Below are 22,904 nucleotides of genomic sequence, written 5' to 3'. Positions count from 1 at the left end.
AGCCTCCTTAACAGTTTGGTTATCCCTTTTTATTGTATGAGGATTTTATTTATTTAATAGTCAACGAAACCTACTGTTTCCGTGACAGAACTATCGCTTTGTTTTAGGTATTGTTTCAGAAAATTTTAAAGCTTTCTATGAAATGCGAGTGGACAATTTGGGTTTTATAGAAGCTGTGTAAGATGACGCTGAATATATAGCTAACCTAGACAGTAGCGATTAACAAAACAGTAACTAACACCATGGACAAGGGTAAGACGGGGACTCGGTTATGAGACGAAATGTATCAAGTGTACAGCAGTGCACACCCGAGCGTATCTCTAAATGTCATATTTCTTTACTGCAAGTGGCACAATATTCATCTAATTTTCAATGAAACAATTATGCGAAACTAGGGTGACAGCAAGAGTAGACACCGCTTCGTCAGTTTTGGCAACTGTGAATGTGCACATGCTGCTTTGACTCAAATTGAAAATCTAAGAACAAGTGAAGCAAGAAAAATGCAAGTGACCATGAACGCCAAATTGAAGATCATGAATGTAGTGTTGCAGTAGAATTGGCACATCTTACCTTGAGCATCCTCAAGCCTATATCATTTTTGTTTTCTTCAAAACTTGAACTGTATTATGGTTAATGTTTTTGTTTTTATCAAACTTTCTTCTAAAATTATTGTTGGAAAAGAGAAAAGATGAACAGTTTCTTGAGCTTTAGTAGTGCGACTATTGCAGATTTCATAAAACACTACATTTTGGCACGTAACCATAGGAAAATGTATCCACGGCCTCTTCTACAGAACAGGACCGTACAGTGACTTTTCTATTCCGTATTTGGATCACGTTATTTGGGAAATGGGATACCGGTTACCTGATGAAGTTAAAAATCAAATGCACGAAGTTAATTCATTCCAACAAATGTTAGTTTATTCCGGATAGTATTGCTATGAAACATTCACAGAAGTTATATTAAAAATCCAATACGAGATAAAGAAAGCTTCTAGGAAGCAATTTAGCTGACTAACAAGACTTTTATCCTGATGTTTTGTTGTATTACAGTTTCTTCTTAATCTACGGGTCACATTAGTTTGTGTTGTTGTGTTTTCCTCAAGTCTTATGCCTCTAAAAACCTTAGAACGACATACACGAGGTTCCGAAAAACTTTGTAACTGTATGGGCTTCCATGTTCCATGTCCAAAGAAGTTTTTTAAGTTGACCGGGGACGTGTGCTCGTGCAATTCGATAGTTCTGGTCACCATAGAATCGAGACTTTTATTATTAGTAGAGATGAACTTCAAGAATAATACTGTTTTTTAAAACTATTTGTTGTAACTACTACTTAGCAAACACAGAGTTTTCGTTATTTCTTGTTTTTTTTTTTTTTTTTTTTTTTTTTTTTTGTAAATATGTTGACCATTCCTTTAATTTCATGTTAAAACACTGAGTTTTGCAATCAGATATTACGATTTCCCCCACTTTGCCACATATATTGAAAGTGTACAATCTGTAAAACGCGCATTATAAAGGAATATAAACCTTCTTATTGTGAAGGTATGTATTCCTAATACGATTACAGTGCATGGGTTACGGTAATATATAAAACGAACGCTGCTCCTTTTGCCTTGATCCGCGACAATATTAATCACACTTTGTTCGATTAATTCTTCTCGATGATTTTGACAACAGCACTTGATCACTCGTAATATGAAGATTTATAGAACAACTACCCGTTTGTTAACTTCTTGATATACCTGGTTTTGTTTTATGATTTTTTTGCAGTTGTTAAGTCTTTTTTTTTCATTCCAATTTTCCAGCGTTAAATACAAACAAAACCAACCAAAAAAACATATGCCAGTACATACCTTTCTGTTAATTATTTGTCGGATAGTTATACTTTTGATGCGTATCCCTTATATGTTATTTCTTTGATAATACTATGCTGCTTAACTTCATCAATACTAAACTATGTATTTTAATTTAATCAGGTACATGTAATGATGTTGAAGAAATGATATGTTTGAAATACACATATCTTCATTAAAAATCCATTAAACTGCTATTTTGTTGACATTTGATGACCAGTGCAATGAGTTTTAAACAAACTTTATAATTCAAAACTAATAAACAAAGCTAAATGTTGCATCCTACAGAGAAAAATCAGGCATTAGAAAATAAAACGTGAATTCTTTGATTGATGTAAGCTAAAGAATACATTACAAATGTTTAGTTAAAAAGACCCTGTATACATTTCTAATTTCAAATCTATAGTCAAACACTTTTTTGCTGGAATGAGGTGTTATTTTTGTTTATATTTTACAGTTGATACGTTATTTTATGGCTTATATATTTCCTATCATGATTAGAGGATTGTTGCTCACAATGATGTTAACCAAGGGTTCCAAGTGTTGAAGTTGAAATAATCAATTGTAAATCTTTACAGACGCCATCACGAATTGGTAACAGTCAAGAAACATCTGTTTTACAGATGTCGACAGATAAGTTCCAATCGATGTAATCACAATCCTGTCCTCCATTTACCCGAACGTGACCCACATTTTGACTTACAACTGTGTTTGTACTAATCTAAACAACACAACGGTTGTCACATGTAGATATATATCTGCTAACCACTCCGGAGCATCTGAGATCATCCCTGCTTTTTAGTGGGATTCGTATTTCTTAGCCTTCTGTTTACTATGCTGCGTTTGTATATTGTAGGCCGTCTTTTGTTTTTTATCTCTTTTTTTGCCATTAAATTGTCAGTTTGTTTTTTATCTGGTGTGAATGCACTTAATATCTTTCGCCTCGCTTTTAAATAAGGCAGACAATGATTATTATTAACATAATTTGACAGGCTTTTTATCTTTGCCAAAAAAGTTTATATCGTGCTAGAAAAACAAATAAGTTAAATTAAAAGAGGAAATATCGTGATTGTTGCATGCTACAAAAAATGCACGTTTTGTAAGGATTAATGTTGAGTAATGGAATGTTGTATTACAATTCTATGATGTAGCTATTTATAAAATGCTTTCAAAACAAAACTAAATAAATACAAAAGGCCTCTGAAATCTATTTCTCTGAACATAAATAAATATACTACGAAATCATCTCAGTTATTTCCCGTTTGAAGTACTTACTTTATTCAAATCATAGAATAATAAGATAAATTTCTGTCTTGTGTATAAACCCGTTACATTAATAATAAAATTGTTTAATATTGGTTGTTAGAAGAAATGGTCTTTCTTTTCTTCAATGGAAAAACTTTATTATTGAAAATTATATGAAAAAAAAATCCTTTGACGAGATCATTCTAATGATTTTTTCTCTAAAACAAAACTGATAAAAAAATTATTAGAATAAAATATTTTAGGTTTAAAAAAAAATAAGCAATAGCTTATGCTTCTTTTCAAAATAAAAGTATAATAGGCGAGCCTTATTGTTCGATACAATAAAATTAACGGTACCAATTTTCTTGCACCAGATGCGCATTTCGACAATACATGTCTCTTCAGTGATGCTCGTGGCCAAAATATTTGAAATCCAAAGCTTATATAAAAGATGAAGAGCTATAATAAAAAATGTCCAAAAAGTATATCCGAATCCGTGGAAGGAATCAGACAAGTTGCTTGCATTTTTTTCTTTGGTTTACTAAATGGTTAATCAATTATTAGCAATGAATGGTTTATCAATTGTAAGCGAAATCACGCCTCCTAAACGTTTTCTGATCATCCAATGAAAAAAGATTATCAGCACCACAACAATCCACCAAGATTTCTACGCCGAATAAAAAAATCAGTATAAGTGTTGAGGAGTCAACATCTAGGTGTCAGAAAACAAAAACAAACGTTAAATGATATTATCGTCCTTCCCTCCGTCTATAACACCCTGCTCTGTTGCTCCGTAATTCTCGTATCAAGACTTCAAAACGAGACCAGGTATTATCAGCGACGTCACAATGTGAAAGGAGAAGTTATCAGCGACGTCACAATGCGAGAGGAGACGTTATCAAGCTTGCTTTTGTCAAGCGTAAAACTGTCTTAGGGAGAAAGAAACGACCAGTAATAGAACGATAAAGAGATAATCGGGTTTTCTTCGTATAGATATTCTATACATATCAGGCACTTCTACATGGTCCTGTTTGAGCTGATCAAACATTATCTGTTTTTCAGTTTGATTTAGAGGTTGATATCGAATTTTCATTAATTTTCAGTTTATACATATTGTTTTGGGTCCAGCGATACGGGTGAGACGAAAAGGGCGGTCAGCGTACCAAATCATAAGCATTGTATTTCTGATGAGTTTTTATACGAAAGACAAGAAGAAGTCTAACAGTAAAAATAAACCAATACCGGTTCAATTTTTATACATACATTCTACAAAGCCATGGCTGACCCTTCACAAATTTTACTACACGACGCATGATATTAATTATAATTGTCGATGAAAATATATGGATATATATCATAAGGCTCATTCATCCTTTAACACTACATCTTTGACCCTTTTAACTTTTATATACATAAAATATACTACTTATTTACAATTATTTACAATGTACATTTATAATGAGTATATTTCGTTGTTATGTTCATAAATGATCACAAATAAAAGTCCCAATCTTATCATATCATAATGACAATATTTTTCACACAATTATTTGTTTTCTTTCCAGATTATGCTCTAGATGGAGGTAATTTCGTTATGTGCTGATACTTCTTTTATAATTTACGTATCTACATATTTTAAATTTATAACTCTTCACGTTTAATTGACTATGCTGAAGCTACATTGGTTCACGAGTTTACCATATATGTACCATTCTTTTCGTTTTCAGGCACTTCGTTTTCACTAAAACTATAATTAGGGCTATCGAAATCTGGTTGTTCGGAGAAATGTTCTTTGTCATAACCATTCATCTCACCGGGACTTTGTTTGAGTGTTCTTGATTCTATACGCCTGAAATAATTATACAAATGTTATCTTGTTTTATGATCATCTGTATATGTTTATAAATTATTGGTTAAAATTTTGTTTTCATTGTTGTGGCAAGACTTTCATATATTCTGGACAATATCAAATAAATGATAAATCTTAATACTTGAAGATATATCGGTTACTGTTAAGTAGGTCTACCTAAAGGGCAAGCATTTTAACTGCTTCTGGAAGATGTGTATACGTTGGATAGAGGAAGATATTTAACTAGTTAAATGTCACTTACGGATCCCTGGAAGAGCTACTGAAATATTTATCTAGCTTGCAGAAAGTTTGGCATTTTTTTATTTCACAACAACGAGTATAACGTCCGCACGGCATTGGCTTTACTGCTAGTGCCAAGTTGAGCAAATGTATTAACTGATTTATCCCAAAAAAAAAGTCAAATTCTACATTGTCGACATCAAGGTTGTCACATACTATGTTTACCTTAATCTCCTGTACAATATAATAAGCGACAGTAAAATGATTATTAACAGCAGTGCAACAGCCACACCAATGACGACGTAAATCCATGTTTTCTGGAGAGAAAAAGAATAAAAACATGTAATACTATGCTACAACATAATAATTGTCATTAACAAAAACACCATGTAAACTCCAATGTTTAAATGTGTGTAACCCGGATTTGTTTTCTCTAAATTGATTTATGATTCGAACAGAGGTATACTATTGTTGCCTTTATTTAAAGGACTTTGTATCGTTTGTTTACGTTGTTTTACGCCTTTTTAAAGATTAATTTTTCGTCGCATTTGTGAAAACCTAAGCATTTTGACGTAAGACTGATAAAACAAAACGATGTTTCGCTTCGAAAGCACAGCGTCGTTTGCTATTGCAATCAAACTGAATACTTGCTTAGAATGTGTATATTTTCTGTCTTTAGAAATAATGATTGCAAGTTGAGTAAATAGTGATCGCTTTAAAAATAATTATCTATGTCAGTTTGTGAAGTCGCATACACATGGAGTTTCATTTGTCAGAAACAAAAGGGTGGAAAACCTATCAGTGTATGATGGATTTACTTTCCACTTAAGTCATGGTTGTACTGATGATAATTGCAAAGGTATTCCTGATTTCCTCAAGATCTTTGGGCATCACTTCTGTCCTAAGAATTCATGCATAATACAAATGACCGGAATCATTCAATGCTAACTACAATCAGTAATTTCATTCAGAATATCCGTGAATTTTTGTGCATTTTACGACACTTAATCAGTATTTAAAATCTATAGATTTACAAATTTTTAATATTTTTATCGATATAAATTATCAAGACTAAGTGCTTGTGCACAAAAAAAAAGACATGCTTGGAAATTAATAATTGCACAAATAAAAAAAGATAAAGAATTTAAAAGAACACCCGATTTTTGCACTGCACCGATTTTTATTGATTTTTTTTCTGCATATACAATAGAACTAATTTGCTTATATATTTAACTTGAATACGAATTAATGTCGATGTCCATGTCCAACTTGGAGATTTTATATTTACATGGAGTAAGCTGGTAAACTAAGATACACACTGAACAGTTTGAAAGTGTTATAAACTAAATCCTTGTTATATTTTTGTATCGTTAGAAAGTTTTATAAATAAATGAAAATTAAACTTACCGATTCTTTTTCCTCACTAGCTGAAGGTTTTTGGACAAGTGCTGTCTCAACCACTTTTAAACCAGGTACTTGTTGTTGTAGTTTTAATTTGATGTTTTTATAAGAAGGTTGATCCAAATCATCTTCATCAACATATCCTCCTCCTTGTAAAGTTGGTGATACGTAATACTCGATCTTTGCTGCAGGTTTACTTTTAAAAAAAAATAAAAAAGATTCATATATTTTGAAGAACTGATTTTTTTATTTCAGTATATCAAAAGAAATGTTTCCTGTATAAGTGACATTTCTGTTCGGAAAATATTTGTGTTAAAAAGATGAATTTTAAATGAGGGAAACATTTTAAATTTTATAATTACAAAGCTTTTCTTTAGGAGCAAGACATATTTTATTAAATATATGCATACAACTAATGCTCATAATAAACCGTTTGGTTTCATTTTGGCCTTTTATAGTGGATTGGTGCCGGACTTTCAAGGCAAAACATCAGATGTATTCCTCTCGCTGCCATATGTCTTCGGAAGTTTATCGTCTCTTAAAATCTTAGATTAATGTATGAGGAATCTTTATTTGTTCTGTTGTCCGTTTGTAATAGTTTTACACATTTTAGAGCATTCGAAAAAAGCTGTAAATGCAGGATCTCAAACTTAAAGTTTTTCTTGAAACGTGATAAAATAACTTTTCGTTGTGGTGCAAGTTATTTTTTACCAGCTTTTGCTATTGGTTTTGGCTGTTTTGTAAGTCTCGAATTTTATCATTGTATGGCTATTTGTTTCCATTGAGATTTCCTCTCTGTATATTATCTTGAAAATTTTTGTTACATTTAAATACAGAATACCTACCCATCATTTGTCTGGAATCCTTTAAGGACATTCATAACTTTGGTGTTTATGTTGACCCCAAGACCTAGAAACAGTAAAACAAAACGTTCAATTGCTAAAGAACGGAAATGACAATATTTAAATTAGAGGTTTTGTTGGGAATATATGTTTATATCGAATATTTTATCTAATATTACGTTTTTCATTAAAATTGATTCAATTGATCGAAAGTGTACTTACTTTATAAATTTTCAAAGTGGTACAAGCTTTTACAAACGATAGTTCAACCAGAATTACATTTAGAACATTTTATCAAATATATCGCATGTTAGCAGTACATTGTTAATAGTACTAGAACAGGTAGCAAATGTTATTTCTCGGAGTAACACCAGTATCTTGTGATGTCTCTTAGCAAACATAGAGTGTTGGCATGAATAATCCTCACCTGTAACACTTAGCAATCTGTAATTTCAAATTAAATAACCTAAGTTACATATATCTCTGCGTATTTCGATTTCAACGCCCATCAATGCTCTTCAACTGCCTTTGAAAGCATTGAAATAAAATTTACCAAATGCATGGCTATTGATAATTAAAGGTGACATAGTGTACCGCTAATAAAACATCATGTATGGTTTTGGATAATGTATTTTAATAAGAAATGTAATCTAACAAATTTGATTACAATAATGTTATTACCTGTGTTTTCGGACGTCCAAAGAAGTTTTAAAATATTTTGAATTTTGTTTTTATCAATCATGTCGATCTGTCCTGTAACCCTGATCTCTCGAAGTTTTCTAGCGATACAACCACAAGTAGAAATTCCCTTTGGAAGGTTATGCTTGGTAACATTTTGGTTTGGTTCCTGTAATGCTGTGTTAGAAGAATCTGCATTCAAAACGGAAACAACATACTCTACTTTCGTCACTCTATGTCTGAAAGAATGAAAAATACATTATAGACTTTAAGATGCAAGGGTTGCTTAAAATGACGATAAATATTAAAATAGAGAGAGAGAAGCTGTCAATCTGGTAATATACAATCGTAGGTTCAAAGGCAGAAATATTTTAACAATGTTTTCTAAATTTCATTTGATAAGACAGAGAATTATACTATATTATCTCAGACAATTTAATATCTATAGAAATAAGGTTTTGTTTACTTACCCAGATTTCTCGGAGAAATAGTTCTTGTCCCATGATTTAATTGTTAATCCTAAATCGCTGCTTTGTAGATCTACAAAATTTAATTTAATTTGCAAATGTCAGTAAACTCATTGGATGAATATAAATGATTGAAAACATTTTTCTTTATCAAACATGACTTCCACAGGTTTTTTTTTATATTTTGTATGAGGTAGAAATATTTATTCAATATCTAGATGCGTTCTTGAACGAAAGGTTAAAAAAATATTATTATGAAGACCATAGAAAATTTAATATTTCATTCTCATACTTATCGTTGATGTTAGTGTATGCATGCGAAATTACGTACCCATACGTGTCAATGCATACGAACCATAATTAGACGTAGCCAAATCCTTTCATGTTTAACTGGATTGAAACATCAACGAAAAAATTAAAATCATAAAAATACTAATCATGAACTCCGAGTAAAATTCGAACGAGACTAATCGCAGGATTTGCACTAACAAAGAGTCACACGACAGGTTCAACTGTAGAACAAAATTTGCTCACCCTCCTACGGTACCTGCTGAGAACCCACGGTTTGATTGTGTTGTTTAGTATTAAGATTTCTGTGTTATGTTGGCATCTCTTGTGTGTTTGGTCTCTTTCAAGCTTTTGGTTCAGGATTGTTTATGCTTAATTTTTAGTTTTGGTTGACAATTGTCTTTTCGTTTTGTTTTGTTTTGTTTTGGGTCTAGTTCATTTGTTTTCCTCTTATAGTTCATGTGTTTACCTCACTTTTGGTTTGTAACCCGGATTTGTTTGTTTTCTTCTCAATCGATTTATGACTTTTGAACCCCGGTGTAGTAATGTTGCCTTTATTTGACACTCTTTTTTACGATTTATTGTTGATGTTTAACGATAGTTTCCCTTCTTTTGGCCCCAAAAAGATAAGAAATGGGCAACATAATGCAAATAAAATAATTATGTGTATTATAACCTTGACAATATTACATTGACACGAAAACAATAAACGCATTTGCACGCAATAAGGGTTACGAAAACGGTTATCTCCCAATTACTTGTATTGAAAAAAGAAGCTTATAATTCATAGGTATGAATTATTTATCATGTTTATCATAAACAAAAATAAATATAATGTACTTCAGTATATCATTTATCTTGCAATGTACAAAAACGCCTGCTATTATGGAAGAATATTTCTTACCTGAATTGAAATTTTTCCAAGCCGAAATTAGAGCATTATTGACGTTATTAAGTTGGCCTGCTGGAACCTCTCCGTCAAGATTTATTTCGAATATTTTCTGTGTTTCATTTAAAACTATAGTTTTATTAGAGGCAGACAGCTCTTTCATAATTGAATCTAATCTTCCTGCCAAGTTTGGATTAGGCCACTGTAGTTTGCTGTCATTAAATGGTTCAGAATACCATACTCTCGTTACTGGATACCTTAAATTTTACAAATATTAAAGTTATAATTTTTCTTGACGCATTTTACAATACGATATAGAATAGAAAACTTTCTATACAGATAAGGCAAACATATTTACCTGTTTACCTTTATTGCTATTGTTTCTTCCAATACAAAAAGGGAAGGAGAATATAGTGGATAGATGCAGCTGTACATTTAAACCAAACAACTAATCTTGGTGTCAATAAATCGAAGCTACTTTATATTGCTCTGTTGGGTTCCATTTTCAGAAACCTCAGCAGTAACAAAGGACAATTACATATATATGTTTGGGTCTCATGTGGTCATATAGCTCATCTCATGCCTCGGTTCTTATATACTTAATTGGCTTTTAATAATTTGGTTTTGAACGTTTTTGGTGAATGAAATCCAGAGAAGCACCTCGAACACATACAAATCTTAGAATTTTTCAATGCTTCTATGTTATTATACGTAGACGTATAACTTACCCATTTGATGTTAAGTAATTGTTTTTTACCATATTTAGATCAGCAACTACAACGAAAAGTAAAATATTGATTATCAGAATAGGTTGATGATGGAAGTGTTTAACGACCTTGATTAGCTTTACAGCCCTCGCACGGTCGGGTTAGAATAGGAAAACAACATACAAATAAGGAAACAATATGTTATGGAGGTTGTCTTGTGAAAGAAGCGCCATTATATTCTTGAAGGGTTTAGTTCAGCACTAATAATTAAATAATCTTTAAGAAGCTAACCTTTTTCACAAAAAATTATAATGTGCCTAAGCTTACAAAGAACAGTATTGATCTCTCTCTACGTTATTAACTTTCTCAAACAGTTATTTTCATTAGATTTCTATTATATGCAGAAACACACCTGTTCTTGTATGTCGTGCAGCACCGTTATTTAAAACGAGAGCCCGTCTTACAGATCCAATATCTCTTAGCTTTATTCTTCCTTCTATATCAACGTATTGTCGTCTACTAGAAGCACAACTGGAATCACATGCTTGAATGTTTTTGTGAACACCTGATAGGCCATTGTCGTTAATAAGACTTCCATTCAAAATTGGAAAGTAAACGGCGTCGGATTTTCTGTAAAAAGAAACGTGTTAACTGAAAATGGTTTTAATGCATATAAAAATGGGTTTCGTTAAAACTATAAACTGATATTTTAACTTCCATTGCTATGCATATCCCTTATCGATAAACAAATAATAAATCAGTCAGTAAATGTATTTTAATCTATTGGATATTTGGATCTGAACTCAATCTATCAAGACTGAACAATCCAAGATCGTATGATTGTGGGTGAAACTTTATTCTCGTTTTCTTTTAATCAAGACTATTTTACATATGATTCTTTTATATTGCCTCCCATTATTCTCTTTTTTTAATTGTCCATTTATTTATTTATTTGACTCATGCCCCTTTTTTTCTATTTCTCTTTGGAAATGTTTGTCAATTTATTTTTTGTTTATTTGCTTACCCAGAGTCTAATGTTTCTTCTAATGAAGCCACCTCAATATCTAACTTACAGCCACTAGAACATCTATTACTGTCTGAAAAATAAATATGTGTTCAATGTATACTGTTGAGTTATGGAACTTTGATTATAAAAAAAGTGAACAGACAGTTTTTTCTTTACTGTATGAAACTTTCATAACGCTGTAAGCCATTGGCTCGAAATGTAATCTCATGACGATGTCAGAATCCATTGTCATCATATATTATCTAAGTGATCGTTTCTGATTTATTGTTTCTGAGATTAGTTCTTCCTTTCATGAAATAATGGCTACTGGTCTATCATCGAAAATTTTGAAATTGTTAATTAAAGGTACAAACCTTTCAAAGACGACATATAATTCGATTTGAGCTGTCGTTTCACGTCATCCAGTTTGATATCTTTCGCGGGTTTATCTATTGTTACCCGAACTCCTTGTGTGTAGTGATGTAGAGGTTGAATGAACACTGTAGCTAAATGTTGTTGTCCTTTTTCACAACATTTCTGGAACTCGTCATTAATGACAGATGTAGATGGTGGTGTGTGACTCTTTGGGGTGATCAATGACCCACGAGAACTTGCGAGGTACTGAATCTTTGTTACTCTAGTCCTGAAAAGGAAAGTTTTGTGTAGAAACTGTTTGAAATGTCTTTCAGGTTCTAGTGAATATAACAAAGTAATTATAAGGATAAGTCCAGTCAATACCAGTTTGTTTCAACAACCAGTATAAGTCAGTAATTGTAAAACTTTTCGATAATAAGCAGAGATGAAACAATATTTAGACAATTGTGATTTTGTTATAGCTGCATATTTTTAAACTTGATCAAATGTTTAAATTTTTAAAATCAACTATATTGGATTAGCATTGAAATGGTTTCATACATACCCGTATTTGCCAATCATTTGCAAAGAGTTAGCAATTAGAATGTCTACATCTTTTATATCTGTAAATAACCAAACGTAGCAATTAAGCATAAAGAAAGCAAAATGAAGTGAGTTATGAAAATGCAATCTATTATGTTCGATTTTTTTCTCTCACATGGTTTTGAAATTTGCAGTGGAATTTGCACCTGAACTGGCCTACTAAATCATGTTTTTAAACTCCCTGATTGCCAAATATAAACAGATCATGATATAGGTTATCTCTTACAAGTTCAATAAAAGATTGAACCGTGATAATATACGACAAAAGTTAAAACAGAAAATGTAGCTTATTGAAAATATATGTGTGTTTGCTGCTGTTTTACAACAACTTACATTCGGTGATCAGAATGTCAGTTACAAGTACAAGACGGTTCGATATCAGTATGCATTATGAGTTAAATTGACAAAAGCTAATTTGAATATGCAAAGCTTGGTGACATTTGCCATGTTAATGCACTATGGAAAGAGATTAAGCTTTATCTTATGAATATTCAGAACTTTGATACCATGTCGTTTTACCTGCACTGGTATTGTATTGTGTATTTTGATACCGTGCTGTTGTCTTACCGCCACGTGCTGTTTTATTATGAACTTTGAAACTATGTCGTGTTCATGCATGTGCTGTTTTCTTGTGTATTTTTGATAGTTTGTCATTTATATTCACGTGCTGTTTTCTTGTTTACTATGATACTATGTCATTTATATTCACGTGCTGTTTTGTGTGTTTTATGATACTATGTCGTTTACCTCTACGTGCAGATTTTGTGTATTTTTGGTACTATGTCATTTATATTCACGTGCTGTTTAGTTGTTTACTATGATATTATATCATCTTACCTCCACGTGCTGTTTTCCATGTTTTCTTCAGTTTATCTTTAATGTTTTGTAGATTATCCTGATAGACATAACCAATAAGATCTATATCATATAATGCGTCATTCAAACTGACCAACGAATATGTGCTGGATAGGGTTAATGGTCCATTAGTTTGTTGTAATGGTTTGCTTTTAAACTCGTTCTTTAGGTTTTTCAAAAAATTGTCGTTAGTACCGTTGAAACACTCATCAGCATGAAACTGTACTTTTGATGCCTGCTGTCTGAAATTAATTCATGAATTATATTTATCAGAAAAGTGGAAAATCGATAAATTTCATAATGATATATGATAATGTAATGGGATGTGAAAATAACAACGAAACTCCTACTTAGAGACAACATACAATTTGTAGGCTTTACTGTATTAAATTCGATTTTTTTTATTTTGATAGTGACTGTGGTCTGTTTTAATGTAAAATTTATTTTTGCTTTCACAAAATGTCATTAGTCAAATTCTCTGTGGTTGGTGTTTCATCTTATGCAAATACAAATGTGACTGTGTTTACAATATGCAAGTAGTATTCGTCAAATAGTCATATTTACCAATAAAGAGATTTTGCTTGAATAAGGAAAATGTTTGTTGTGTTTACAATAAGTTAAATTACTAGAATTATATTGAGACATGTTTGAAAATATCACATTCACACATGATTCGTTGTAGAAAAGTGTCCCATTCGCATAATCAACGCTTCAGACCGATTTAACCAAAACAAATATCAAGTTTTATCTAAGTTTAGAATATTACAACTTTTATTATTATTAAACTAATATGAAAAAAATCCACTAAAAATGTATACTTACAAGTTTATGTTTATCATTGGTTCAACGTTTGTTATTGTGATGTTCGGATAGCAATTTCCATCGCCTGAAAAATATAGAAATGAACACTTAGAACCTACAAGGAGTTTTGTACCAGATTTTCTTCTCTTGAGCGGCAGTATTCATACAAAAAGTATTGCTACCTTATTTAACTACCAGTTTTAACTAGCACATTTTGATCATGCTTTACAAATGTGGTATCTTGTATTTCCTTGTTACATTTGACTATATAGGTAAAATAAGGAGGTTTTCACGAAATCAGGTTTAACTTATTTTTTTCGGATGTTGGTAGATTGATGAGGTCTGGTTTTTTTTGTCAAATATTTTTTAGTGGTATCTGTTAAACTTTTTTGTCTTATCAACAGATAACATTTGAAAGTTGAAAAAAGATGCTGTAAATTAAAACAAGTTGATAAGGGAGTGGTGTCAAACACCAGACGTATTAAGTCAAATTATGCTATAAAAATCATAATTATTGTAAACCACTTAAAACTGGGATAGAGTGGAACAAAGTTACAAAACAAGCAAACCCATAACACTTTGTCATCATTTAAGGGATTAACTCAGTTCGTTACTCAGTTTCAAAATAAAAAGCTTTTCATTACACTAGTATATATTGATAGGGGGTTAATAAAAGAACCAAAAGAGCAAATAACATATATATATATATATCAATGTGCTTGTTTTCGAGATCTAAGCCATTGAAATTTTGGCGGGAAAATATTTTCTCTTGACTTTTCATAGCTTTAACCATAATAAACAATGATCAAAATTGTATAAGAATTTTACGGATGACTTATAATTATGCATGTACAAGATTTATAAAAAGAGAAATGGGGGTGAATGGGCAAATGTTTTAAGGCATTTAAATGGATTAAACCAGAGATTCCGAAAATCTGACAAAAATTCCAAAATAGGACAAGCAAACATCCGTAAGAGGGTTTTAAGGAACCTAAAATGTTAATTATACTGCAAAATATGTATAAATTGAAGTTTTTCGTGCATCCCTTTTTCAAAGATACAAAATAATATTATAAAATAAATGCTTATTTGTATCCACACTACACGCATTTTTGTATAAAACTTAAATACACTCAAAGAAAACAAAAACAATTTAATGAAATAAAATAGAAGTATTAAAGTCGAATATTCTAAATTGTTCTTGATTTTTCTTGATTACAATTATAAATTGTTACTTCAAAAGGACTGAGCCACGTGCTAGGGTATAATGTTTCCTTACAGTAACCAATTAGAAACTTTCATTTTAAACTTTAAAAAAAAAATCTTCAGTAGAACGCGCCTCTTACTTACACTGTTATGATTCCATTTAAGTTTATATAAGTAATATTCTAAAGGAATTCCAGTGTCTTAAACTGGCAAAACATAATGTAAAACAACTTCAAAGAACGTTCAAAGTCAAATGACAATCAATGTTTTATATATATTACCTGATTTATTGCCTGCCTTGTTTAAGTATGATTGTAGTATTGGAATTTCCTCTGGTTTAACTGTTCCGTTCAAAAATACAGTGAAGTCTGTATTAGGTGTAGCAGATGTTGGTTCTGTTGTTGCTAAAGTCGTTTGCATTGTTGATTTCATTGATGGTGTTGTAGATACTGTGGTAGGTTTAATGGTTGGTGTAGTTGGTGAAGTTGTTGGTGTTGTTGTTTGTCTTGGTGTTGGTGTTGTAGTTTGTCTTGTTGTTGGTAAAGTTGTTGACTCAGTAGAGGGTAAAGGTGTTGATTTAGTAGTGGGTAAAGGTGTTGACTCAGTAGTGGGTAAAGGTGTTGTCTCTGTAGTGGGTAAAGGTGTTGTCTCTGTAGTGGGTAAAGGTGTTGACTCAGTAGTGGGTAAAGGTGTTGACTCAGTAGTGGGTAAAGATGTTGTCTCTGTAGTGGGTAAAGGTGTCCACTCTATAGTGGATGAAAAAGTTGACTCCGTAGTAGGTGAGTTTGTAGTAGATAAAGGATTTGTTTTCGTAGTAGGCGAAGGAGTTGACTCCGTAGTAGGTGTAGTAGATAACTCTGTAGTAGTTGAAGTAGGTGACTCTGTAGTAGGTGAAGTAGTTGACACCGTGGTAGGTGTAGTAGTTGATTCTGTAGTAGGTTGAGTAGATATTGAAGTCGCTATGGAAGTCGGGGTTGTAGTTGCCTTTGTTGTTGGTTTTGTTTTTAAAGGACAAAAATATGCCTTGTCTAACACACAGTAGCACAATCCTGGACCAGTTGCATTAATACATTGATCATTTGAGTCACATTTAGTTTCAATACAAAATCCATATTCCCGTGTTACCGTTGACATTGCTAATGGAATCGTCTTTGGTGTTGTTAATTGTATTGTTGTTAGTTTAGTTGTTGTTGTGGGTGTGGTTGTTGTTGAAGTGGTTGGTGTTGTAGTTGGTGTGGTTGATGGTGTAGTGGTTAGTGTTGTAGTTGGTGTGGTTGGTGTTGTAGTTGGTGTGGTAGTTGATGTAGTGGTTGGTGTTGTAGTTGGTGTGGTAGTTGATGTAGTGGTTGGTGTTGTAGTTGGTGTGGTTGTTTTTTTAGTGGTTGTTATTGTTGTTGGTGTAGTGGGTTTGGTTGTTGGTGTTGTTGTTGGTGTTGTTGTTAGTGTAGTTGGTTTGGTTGTTGGTGTGGTGGTGGGTGTGGTTGTTGGTGTTGTAGTTGGTGTGGTAGTGGGTGTAGTGGTGGATGTGATTCTTGGTGTGGTGGTTGGTGTGGTAGAGGGTGTGGTAGAGGGTGTTGTGGTGGGTGTTGTTGTTGGTGTGGTTGTTGGTGTAGTGGTTGGTGTTGGTGAAGTTATTAGTTTTGTCGTTGGTGTAGTGGTTAATTTGGTTGGTTTCGTAGTGGTTTGTGTCTGTTTTGAAGTTGAAATTATTGAAGTAGTTGGCAATGAATTAGGTGATAAGGTTGGTTTAAGTACGTATGGACAGAAGTATGCTTTATCAATTAAACAATAACATAGTCCAGGTACAGTGGCATTGATGCACTTATTGTTTTTGTCACATTTTGTTTCAGAACAAAATCCTACTTCTTGCTTAATTGTAGAAAATTGAGAAGGGGTGGTTTTCCTTCTTGTTGTTTGTTGAACTGTTGACGCTAATGTGGTTGTTACTTTTGTTGTAGGTTTGGTTGTGGTTTGAGATGTTGAAGCTAGTGTGGTTGTTACTTTTGTTGTAAGTTTGGTTGTAGATGTTGATATAACGGTTGACTCTTGTGTGGTAGCTGATGCTGTCGTTACTGGTTGTTTTGTAGTTGGACAGTGACAGTGATGACCTTTGTTCATTTGATGACATGTGCAGCCTGGAGGGCACGGGTTTTCTGAGCATTTCAGTTGTTCAGTTTGACAATATTTACCTGTGTAGCCATCTCGACAACAACAAGAACTGTTAAAGCAATGACCATCATTTTTACATGTCAAACTTGGAGGACATTCTTTGTCAAGGTAGTTTGGAATGTCACGGTTAGTACAGTTCTGGCCTGACCATCCAGAACGACATATTTTATGTCCAGTTGTAGGATCACAATAATAATGTCCATTTGCGCAATCATCAAATTCTTTACAGAATTTTCGACAATCAGGGCCATAATAATATTCTGGGCATGAACTCACAACATTTGGATCTACTAACGGAACGGAGCAATCTTTTCCAGTGTATCCATTATTACATATACAAACGGCGCCAAAAATATCGTGCAGACATGCACCATTCAAACATGGCGGACAGTCACGTGGTTTTGGAGTCGTTGTAGATTGTGTAGAATCTATTTCACACAGTCTTCCACTGTATCCTGTTACACATGTACACGTGAAAGTACCAATACGGTCATTACATATTCCATTATGTTTACAAGGTTCTGTCAGACATTCTAATATTTCACTCTGACAAAGAACTCCAGTGTAACCATTTGGACAAGAACATTTGTCTCCAATACATGTTCCATTTTTATGACATGCATTACTTTTACAGGATAAAAAAGAATCGTTGAAATTAGTTCCTAATGAGTATTGTTCCAGTGAGACTAATGTCAACTGCAAAGGGGAGATAAGAAGATATTATATTATTTATACGATTACAGACACGAAAACAAAATATGACAATAATAATGTAAAACTACGTGTACAACGGAATAGTTTTTTCGGTTCCATAAAACATAGTCGCAGTTGAGTTCTATTGTCAAATAAAAAATATTGCATAGCCACACCTCTTCTTGGATCTTTCATCAATAATTAAAAATGTATTTAAATGTAACATAACTCTCAAAGGTATGATGCGACATTTATAAACCCTTATCTCCAACAGCTTTTAGAGCGAATATTCGTAAAGTAGTGATAATTTTATTCCTTCTCCTCTTTTCATTAATTTTCCCTGCGAAGTTAAATATATGTTTCAGTAATTCATAGCTGATAGATGAATCACATGATAATCTATTGATTTGAAAGCATTCATATGGCAATTTAAAAAATGTTGGAAGTCACTGTAACTAAGAACACAAAAAAATAATTTACTTCAAAAGAAAATTACTTTTTCTTTCTCTCTAATATCGGTGACTGTAATTCCTAGAGGACTTTTCAGTTAAACAGGGTAGACCTTCACATTCCAGAAAAAAAACGAGACATTGTACAATTCTCCAAGTAAAGTAGTGTGTAGAATTTCAAGTGCAGCAGTGAAAATAATTCAAAAAGTCGAGTTTCACAATGTACTAAGACAATTGGATGTGTGTGACTGTGTCAACGCCGTTAACTTATCAAAGGGCAGACAAAAAGAATATTTATCTGAAATCTGTGAAACTATTAACACATTGAAAATTTTATGAATGAAAATCTACTCTCCATTCTTCTGTAGGCTTAATACATCGTCCATAATATCACCTTTAGTGGTATTGTTTATCGCAAGTTTTACCATTTTAATGGTCAAGTTTGGCGTTACTTTATCTTAATACGGAAAGGGCCCTTGTCTAAATATTCTTTTCACTTTAGCTTTCAATCATTCATTATTTCCTTCGTACTTTATTTGCTCACGGAAAAAAAAGTTTTGTAAATTAAAAGTGAAAAAAATTATGAAATTCGAAAAAATGAGTATTTTCTCAAAAGCAAACAAAAAAGAGACAGAAAAGATTTCATAGGACTGAGATATTTAACGAGCTGTAGAATCAATGATTTTTACAATAAAAATCAATTATTTAACTTTTTCATTTATTAACTTTTTTTTATATAATTCATTAAATAATAAATATAGTTTTATATTATAATAGCATACCTGTATGAAAAATATGAAGAGTGAAAATATCCTAAACATGTCTGTCTTAATCTACTGAACTCAGATGATTGAAAGAATGTGCTTCCAACTATTATGTGTGGCACATTTTAAATATTAAATATTATTCCACTCCTTATTATTCATACTTTATAATTTTGATATGGATTAGGGTATCTATTTCACCTGTAGAAAACGCCCAGGGATGGAGTTATGAAGTTTATCAGAGTTACGTTCGGGCTCGCGTCAACAGGGCTTTACCTTGTACAAAGTTTGTCACAAACAATGGACAAACGTTGCTGAGAATTGAAAACATCTCATTGCAATTCCGTGTATATTTATTAAGTCATTGATTAATATGTTAGGTATGCTTACTTTCATTTGTAATTTAAAGGTTATTTTGTTATCTATTAAGTAGGAATATTTCTAAATAAGCTAGGGTTGGGGGTAGTGTATTTTTAAACCTGTTTATAAGTAGATTGCAAAGTGATGTAACTCAGTAGAAAGCTGGTAGCTACTCAGCCGGCTTACATTGGTAGTAAGTTCGAAGGAATGGATAATCAGATATATGTTTACGTTGTATTCTTTTCTAAGGAAATACATCTTGAAGTATTATAACAGAAACAAATGGTTTTCAATTGAATTGTTTTATTTAAACTTGAAGTTGTTCGGACTTGTTCGCTTGTTCCTGTCTGTTCGTGTGATCTGGTTTATTCGCTTGTATTGATTTGTTAGAAAGTAGATGTATTTCTATTCTATTTTGTAATATTTCAAATTCAAATTAAACAAAATATGATGATAAGGCTAAAAACACAATATTAGTCTGTATGTGATAGAAAAAGATAATACAGGATAGGAGATGCAACAACGACATTATAAAATAAAAATATTTGAAAATTCCGATGGAATCCATTTTATTATTAACGTCTTGAGGGTGGATGCTTTCCAATTCGTGTACACCATATCGTTCGTATTTAAAACTTTGAAGTTGGAAAAATTATATGTTCAATTCTTTATAACTTTGAACAATACAGTTTATTAGTATATTATGCATAAATATACAATTTACAAGTTGTATAGCGTTAACAGACACAGAAATAAATAAACGTCAGAAATATCAGCCACATATACAGTTTATGAGTGGCAACATATATATAATATAAATCTGCCTTAAATATTTTTTCTACACTTAAACGCTTAGTAAGTACTTTCCAAAACTACAAAGTTTCTTAGTGTGTTTTAACAGAAAGAAATTGGTAATTGTATTAATTTTTAAGTTGAAGTTACATGCAAATAACTATAGTACTAGAAATGATAAATACTTCTTATGTCATGGAAACTTTAAATGTGTTGGGATTTGAAGAAAAAAAAGCTAAACATACAAACTATTTAACCATACCACATCTTTATATGCATGTGGAAAGACAGGAACCTGTAGTTCGGTGGTTGGTGTTTGTCCTGTCGGTCATATTAGCTTTTAGTAAATTCATTTGTGATAAATTATGCCATTTGTTTTTCGTTTGAACTGTTCCTCATTTTGTCATATTTGGGTCATTTATATACGGAATGGGTTTTTATCATTATTGATTGCTTGCATTTACTTCATTTTAACTCTGGTGGATACTTGTCTCATTGGCAATCATACCACAACTCTGGTGGATAGTTGTCTCATTGGCAATCATACCACTACTCTGGTGGATACTTGTCTCATTGGCAATCATACCACTACTCTGGTGGATACTTGTCTCATTGGCAATCATACCACAACTCTGGTGGATACTTGTCTCATTGGCAATCATACCACTACTCTGGTGGATCCTTGTCTCATTGGCAATCATACCACTACTCTGGTGGATCCTTGTCTCATTTGCAATCATACCACAACTCTGGTGGATACTTGTCTCATTGGCAATCATACCATAACTCTGGTGGATACTTGTCTCATTGGCAATCATACCACAACTCTGGTGGATACTTGTCTCATTGGCAATCATACCACAACTCTGGTGGATACTTGTCTCATTGGCAATCATACCACAACTCTGGTGGATACTTGTCTCATTGGCAATCATACCACAACTCTGGTGGATACTTGTCTCATTGGCAATCATACCACAACTCTGGTGGATACTTGTCTCATTGGCAATCATACCACAACTCTGGTGGATACTTGTCTCATTGGCAATCATACCACTACTCTGGTGGATCCTTGTCTCATTGGCAATCATACCACTACTCCTTATTTCATATACTTAAGATTCATTTGCAGAGTCAAATCTCAATGGTATAAAAAAGAAAAAACACATGTGTAATTTGTACAAAATCAATTTTGCTAGTTCATTTGCTGATTATTTTATTATTCAATTTTTTTGTGCTTACCTTCCAGCTGCAAATAGTTCAGACATATTCAAGACGAAAACAAATTACCAATTTAAAATATAGATTGAAGACGAGTCAATGGAAGTTACGATACATTTCCAATGGAATGTATGCTAAGCTTATTAAACAGCTCTAGCGGAGGAGTCGAGCCCTCATTCAAAGAAACTGGGAGCAAGTTATATTCCCTCGGAAACCATCGGACGCTCATACGTTTGAACTAATCAGTCTTAACTTTGCTGTTGGTGGATCATCGATAACCGAAGGTTCGGTCTAGCTTTGTCAATGGCAGGATTTAGAAGATACATTTTTATTGCAAACTATGAGGTTCTTAATTCTATTATACTGGGGTTTTATTTGTACTGTCGTAAATTCAGTTTAGGTGTTCGTTGTTATTCTGTGGTCAACATGTTAAAATGTACTATTATATTATTTATACATGCATTTCTCTGTCCTGTGAGTCTTGCATTTATTTGTACTGTATTCCTGTCATGTCATTTTGTAATCTTATTATAATTTTTAACATAGGAATATGGCCATTGTTTAACCGTATTTGTTTTCTCTCAATAGATTACGACTTTTGAACAGCAGTAAACTACTGTTGTCTTTATTTATACATTATATAATTTTGCTTAAATTAAGGTCACAATTCTTTGAGATGAAGTAATGTCCAGTCTGTGTTTTTCTGGTTCCAAACATGTCTTATGCATGTATCTGGCTTTACTCTTTTGCCACGACGGGTTGTTTGTACTTCTGGAATGGAACTGTTAGTTGTTGGCTGTCTGTCTGTTGGGTTAAAATACTACAAGTAACTAATCAGTGTTTCAGTACTGCCATGAATAAATTGTAATATGTCCACTAATAATAGGTCAATAGTAAACAAATATGTTTTCCAAAATTTCAAGTCGCAGTTAACGCCCAATTTCGATGTATTTATTTAAATTGAATGTTAAATTGTACTGTTTACGTCATAAACAGTACATATTATTTGCCAAACTACGTTTTAATTGTATTTGAACAGTTTGTATTCATACCTTTTTAAGATTTATACATGTAATTTAACCATAGTCTGTATTGTTTGTATTTTTTGTCGCAATTACAAACATTTTTATTTGTTGACTATTCAAATAACTGGAATTGCATTGTAGCATT

The 22,904-nt window shown here is 32.4% G+C and overlaps 1 protein-coding gene across 1 annotated transcript; it reads right to left on the bottom strand.

Moving 5' to 3' along the window:
• Positions 1-4,341: 4,341 nt before the first annotated feature.
• Positions 4,342-19,517, bottom strand: LOC143083491 (uncharacterized). The gene is made up of 16 exons (XM_076259753.1): positions 19,380-19,517; positions 15,568-18,151; positions 14,102-14,165; positions 13,262-13,521; positions 12,387-12,444; positions 11,842-12,110; positions 11,486-11,558; positions 10,874-11,091; positions 10,483-10,528; positions 9,770-10,011; positions 8,581-8,650; positions 8,114-8,349; positions 7,436-7,499; positions 6,597-6,786; positions 5,415-5,506; positions 4,342-4,949 (listed from the first exon to the last, which is right to left on the bottom strand). Exons 1-16 carry the CDS (start codon positions 19,416-19,418, stop codon positions 4,787-4,789), a joined length of 4,668 nt encoding a protein of 1,555 aa, XP_076115868.1. The 5' UTR covers positions 19,419-19,517; the 3' UTR covers positions 4,342-4,786.
• Between the last annotated feature and the right edge of the window lie 3,387 nt (positions 19,518-22,904).

The sequence above is a fragment of the Mytilus galloprovincialis genome, chromosome 1, assembly GCF_965363235.1.
Source record: "Mytilus galloprovincialis chromosome 1, xbMytGall1.hap1.1, whole genome shotgun sequence".
In the NCBI taxonomy this organism is placed as follows: domain Eukaryota; kingdom Metazoa; phylum Mollusca; class Bivalvia; order Mytilida; family Mytilidae; genus Mytilus; species Mytilus galloprovincialis.
This window is presented reverse-complemented; position numbering and strand designations above follow the sequence as displayed.

Excerpts from the sequence above, each read along its gene's own strand:
- LOC143083491 (XM_076259753.1), bottom strand. The coding sequence starts at position 19,418 with ATGTTTAGGATATTTTCACTCTTCATATTTTTCATACAG. Across the intron at positions 10,012-10,482 it reads AATTACTTAACATCAAATGG|GTATCCAGTAACGAGAGTAT; the intron begins GTAAGTTATACG and ends GTAAAATTTAAG. Across the intron at positions 7,500-8,113 it reads TTGGACGTCCGAAAACACAG|GTCTTGGGGTCAACATAAAC; the intron begins GTAATAACATTA and ends TACTGTTTCTAG.